This window comes from Bombyx mori, chromosome 1 (genome assembly GCF_030269925.1).
Source record: "Bombyx mori chromosome 1, ASM3026992v2".
Lineage (NCBI taxonomy): Eukaryota > Metazoa > Arthropoda > Insecta > Lepidoptera > Bombycidae > Bombyx > Bombyx mori.
Window position 1 is genome coordinate 16035531 of NC_085107.1, and position 6000 is coordinate 16041530.

The following is a 6000-nucleotide window of genomic DNA, read 5'->3' on the forward strand; positions in this document are numbered from 1 at the left end:
CCCGCTAGGAACAATCCTTGTCTCTCTATAATATAAGATAGATGTTGATCTATTGTTCGTTAGAAGAATGTTATTATAATACTAACACGAAAGATTTTTTTCGAATAATCCTTAATATGATTAAGAGGAGTATTAGTATCAGTAGTAATGACATTTTTTACAAGAACTGAACTGTTTTCAATGAAACATTTAAACTTAGAAGCTATTATTAGTTTTTATTATTAACACTGTTTGTTTTTTCTACACAAGTTTTCAAAATAATATTTTAATTTTCTATTGAAATAGCGATTCAAAGTGTGGCAATTTATTTTCGCCCACTAAAGATTGTCAAGCGTACTATGTTTATTAATTAAATTAAATATCGTGGTACCATATAATACTAGAAATAAATAGTAAAAAGTGGATATCGAATTTATCTGAAACAATTCCTCAGAGCAAAATACATGGAGCATTTTTTAAGTTCATATTTTTCGGTCACACACAACTAGATGCTAACTTTACTCATAAAATTAGTGTACGGAAATTTAAAATTTGAAACTTAGGTCTTAATAATTTCTCCAAAGATATTTATCTTATACCTTTAAACGAGCAATTCTTGTATACATAATCTAATATATAAAATTCTCGTGTCACAGTTTTCGTTGCCATACTCCTCCGAAACGGCTTGACCGATTTTGATGAAATTTTTTGTGCTTATCCGGTATCTATGAGAATCGGCCAACATCTATTTTTCATCCCCCTAAATGTTAGGGATAGTCCAACCCTAAATATATTTTTTTAATTTTTAGGCAAATTTTTTAATTTCTATTTTTTTATGATACAGCATATAAAAATACATACAATCCTCAATTTTCACCCTTCTACGATCAACCCTTATTTTTTAATAGCCATTTTAGTAATTTGATCATTTTTCCTCTCCGGTCGAAAACTGATCAATCGTCATTTAATTAGTTATCCCCGCCAGATGTCTACAGGTGTCACTTCTGACCCAGTAAACAGCACGGAGTAGGGATGTTATCTCTACAGTTTTCGGCTATTATTAGTGTTTATGCTTCAAGCGTAGTAGTCAAACATTTTTAGTTCATCGCCTTGCATGTCAGATGGAAAAAGTACAAAAAAATTCCCTGAAGATTTCACTAACGATACAATCACAGATGTCGACGGATATCCAATATATCGTCGAAGGAATCCAGATAATGGCGGACAATCATTTATTATAAACATCAGCAACACAGACATTGATATTGACAATCGTTGGGTCGTGCCATATTCGCCCCTGCTGAGCAAAACATACAATGCTCATATTAATGTTGAGTTTTGCAGTTCTGTGAAGAGCATCAAATACATTTGCAATTATGTCCATAAAGGCAGTGACATGGCGGTGTTTAGAGTGGAAAATATGAATGTACCATGGCACACAAACATTCGCTTGAGGCGTTGAACAGGACATTGAAAGATATTAAAAACAACGACAAACTATTTGGTGGCACTCTGTTAGTCCTTTCAGGTGACTTCAGACAAACACTTCCCGTCATTCCACGTTCAACATACGCTGATGAAATCAACGCCTGCTTAAAATCATCGACATTGTGGCGTAATGTTGAAATAGTACAGCTGAAAGTAAATATGCGCGTTCAATTGCTTCAAGATCCATCCGCTGAAACATTCTCTAAACAACTCTTAGATATCGGTGATGGAAAAGTCACTATAGCTGAAACTGGATACATAAAATTAGCGAATGATTTCTGCACTATCATTGATTCGAAAGATGCTCTCATTGAACAAATATTTCCCGATGTACACACGAATTACATAAATCTCGAGTGGCTTGCAGAAAGAGCAATGTTAGCTGCAAAAAATGTGGACGTTGACATTTTAAATCTGAAGATACAACAGTTATTGCCAGGGGACTTGGTATCATATATATCTATTGATACAGTTTGCGATGGCACTGAAGCTGTAAATTTTCCAACAGAGTTTTTGAACTCACTGGATTTGCCAGGCATGCCACCACATAACTTACAATTGAAGATCCAACCTTCCAATTATTTTGCTTCGTAATTTGAACCCGCCACGGCTATGCAACGGTACGCGATTAGTCATTAAAAAAATAATGAAAAAAGTTATCGAAGGCACCATTTTAAATGGCAAGTTTCGAGGTGAAAATATATTGATACCACGAATACCTATTATACCCACAGATGTGCCAATTCAATTTAAGCGGGCTAACAAAAAATATTGTTCACGCTGCAGCATTAAGAGATTAATATTATGTAATGAATTAATTATATATATAATTATTACATTTAATAAATTAAAACAATTAATGTTTGGTGTTTTGTTATTTTTAAACATTCCCTCATCGTTCCCAGCGCTCCAGGCCTTTTTCACTCATATTCCACATCCTTATACACTTCCAATAAGTTAGTATTTTAGAAATTCTCTAGAAATCTTATATGTGGCAAGACACCGTTTGCCGGGTCAGCTAGTAATATATATATAATCTGAATCTCGGAAACGACTCCAACGATTTTCATAAAATTTAGTATACAGAGGATTTCGAGGGCGATAAATCGATCTAGGTACGATTTATTTTCAGAAAATGTTGTTTTATTCGCGTTTTCAATAATCAACTTTATCGATAATCAACTTTATGACTCTTCCCGACATCTATTGGCGAATAATAATACTATCTTTCTTAATTGAGAGCAACTAACTGCTTTAAAGAATCAACAAGAAGGCGTTATCAAAAAAAATAAAACCCAGCAAAGCTAGGTCATCATCTAGTGTTCAATTTACTGAGCAATTCTATTCAAACAAGATGTTCTTATTTATATTGTTTAGCAGCACAGTTTGAACTCAGCGTCCTTTGTGGTGAAAATCGTCTATTTTAAAATACAAACAAAAAAGCATATAACAATAACACCGACATAAAATATCAAAGAAAAAACAAAATCGAATACCCGGAAACTGGGTAGCCCGACTGAAATCAACGTTTTTTATCAATGTTTACTCGCTCAAATGAAGCCGGACCAAAATGGAATCTAAAATTTAATTTTTTTACGATACTGCTTGTATTTATTGGAATTAAGAATTATTTGACCTGAAATAAAGGCTTCCAGTTTTTATATGAAAACCATACATATCTCCTGCCTAGTGCATCTTTTTACTGGTGGAAGGACCTCTTGTGAGTCCGCGCGGGTAGGTACCACCACTCTGCCTATTTCTGCCGTGAAGCAGTAATGCGTTTCGGTTTGAAGGGTGGGGCAGCCGTTGTAACTATACTGAGATCTTAGAACTTATATCTCAAAATGGGTGGCGCATTTACGTTGTAGATGTCCATGGGCTCCAGTAACCACTTAACACCAGGTGGGCTATGAGCTCGTTTACCCATCTAAGCAATAAATAAATAAAAAATAGTGCGTATCCTGACTGCCGGACGTAATCTGATAATAACTGACAAGGGTGATTATTGTGTGACTGGTCTATTGCTGTTCTGAGAAAACAATGTTTTTATAGATAGATGAAGGAGCTCACGGCCTACCTAGTGTGAAGAGACCATAGACATTAGCAACTTAAATGCCTGGCGGAAAACCTTGAGACCTCGAATCATGAGGTCTGGGGTCTCAGCTCTTACAGTACAATGGCTGCCCCACGCTTCGAACCGAAACGCATTCCTGCTTCACGGCAGAAATAGGTAAGGTGGTTGCCCCTTGCCATGTGGACTCACCAGACGCTCAACCACCAGTACATAATAACGCAAATTATATTTTTTGCGGGTTTCATTTTTATTTTACGATGTAATTCCTTTTTCGTGGGCGTCAATCGCAGACGTTAATTATGTATGTTTGGTTAGGAAAATTAGTATCTGCCTGCGCATCGCTAGATAGTAATGCATCGGGCGTCTAATCCCGCAGGCCACAACAACGAAATTTTTTCCAAATTGAGCGGCAGAAAAAGGCGGTACGTTATTTAAAAGCGAATTCGATCTCAGATTTCAAGGACGCAGATACAAAGGGTTCGTGTGCTTTCTACACAAAAAATAAAACGATAAACTGTCTAACAAAATAATTAAAAAATTAAAGAAAATACGTGACGTATTGAATTTTATTTTGTATACAGTTTTACGAAATTCAGTAACAATTAAGGAATACTTCAATTTTGTTCTTATTTAAATGGAATCATGAAAAAAAGGACCTGGTATCTTCAAGGTGCATTTTACGTAAGTTGTATGAATATGTAACTCACGTTCATCATATTAAGTCCATAAAGTAGATGGATGCGAACCTCCGAAAAGCCTCATAAAATTTTCATGTAACCTTCACATCATCTGGAGCCTTGTAAATAATGAATTAAATCTATGATCCTAATTTAGTGTAGTATTTTTTTTTTAGTTAGGTACCTACTGATATTAAATAGAATTTAGTGTTCACCGAGAATAGAATTCAGAAAAAACAAAGATAGAATACGCGAATATACCTTGTTTGAATTTGATAAGTTAATGATAAAAATTAAGTATCATACAAATATCTTCCTATCATGGTTCGGACGTGTCTAATAGGTTTAATTTGTTCCGTCAGAAGCTGCCCGTGCATTTATTAAGTTTCTGATCGCCGCTTTGAGACTGTTTAATATTCAACAGTAATTTAATATTTCATGTAATACTAAACTAGCGCATGAAGTGTGTCTGCTCTGCTTAAATTCTAATAGCAAAATTGTTATTGGCAAATATCTAGTTATATTTTTGTGCTAGACTTCAATTTATCCAAATATATATAACGGTATTCATGGATATCTATATAAATAAAAGACCTAAACTTTTATATAAAATATACTTAAAACAAACAAAAGGAATCCGTCCGACGGGGGGATGTGTCCCCCACATCAAAGGAAAAACAAAATTGTTATTTTTATTTAATTTCGAGTATTTTACTAGTATCATATTTATTTACCTTTAAAACCTTCTCTGGACTGCCATAAATAAATAATTCAAGACCAAAATTTGCCAAATCGGTCCAGCCATAATTCTATCATTCAAATTAAGCACCCATGGTATCGATGCATCGAGTATTTGACAGTAATTTTGCTCAGTTACTAATTCAATGCAAGTCCTTGTTATATTGTAAGCATAATTGAAAATAAATAACTTTCAAACTCCAAGATTGCTACCGCTCCGAAATTCTTGGTTCCAGACAATCTAAATTCGTTCTTTAATAAGAATTCATTTGCCAGCTGTAATTATTGTTTTGTTATGAAAACAAAATGTTCTTTTCGAACTAAAATAAATTTTGTGAAAACGAAAAACACAGTTTGTTGTTGATATTAAAGGCGGACGGTTTATCTTTTGGAGTTACACGCAACACATTTAATGGGCTTTAGCTGCAATATTTCACAACAAATGCACACTCAAACCAAAAATCCGAAATCCGGACATTATTTCACGACCGCACTATTATAAGTTTTATTAGAATTAAATATTATTATTAGTATTAGTTACTATTGACTATTATTAGTCATCATCTCATTATTTTTAGATAAAATCATCGTATCGATTTATAAATAAAAAAGGCGATCGAACTCCATCAACATGGATAATGGCGACCCATTACATCAATTAGAAATTTAATCATTAAGTTGCTGTCTGCTACAAAACAAATGAGACTGCGAAATGAAACTTAAAAAAAAAACCTAACTTCCAAACTTAAAGTTGGTTAGTGTTTGTCTACCTGGGATCCCCTAACCATGAAGAAGAACCCCCGAGTCAAATAGCCGCATCCTAAGTTTCTATTCGTTGTTTCTGTGAGAAAAGAAACGTAAATGTCAAATCAAAAAAACTCGAAATTGTAGACGGCACCACGTGACCACGAAAACTGCAAGATACGCGAAATGCAGGAAATCATTTAATAAAATTAATAAACGCGAAATTAGACGGTATTCCTAAATATTGAGCTGTAATTCGGTTTCCGCAGTAGAGACTTAACAAGTTTATAAAGCGGGTGC

General features: G+C 34.2%; 1 protein-coding gene across 1 annotated transcript; it reads left to right on the forward strand.

The window, feature by feature from the left end:
- Positions 1 to 1410: 1410 nt before the first annotated feature.
- Positions 1411 to 2061, forward strand: LOC134199736 (ATP-dependent DNA helicase pif1-like). The gene has a single exon (XM_062671248.1). The coding sequence runs from the start codon at positions 1411 to 1413 to the stop codon at positions 2059 to 2061; it is 651 nt and encodes a 216-aa protein (XP_062527232.1).
- The last annotated feature ends 3939 nt before the right edge of the window (positions 2062 to 6000 follow it).

Coding starts and splice junctions, on each gene's coding strand:
- LOC134199736 (XM_062671248.1), top strand. CDS start 1,411: ATGGCACACAAACATTCGCTTGAGGCGTTGAACAGGACATTGAAAGAT.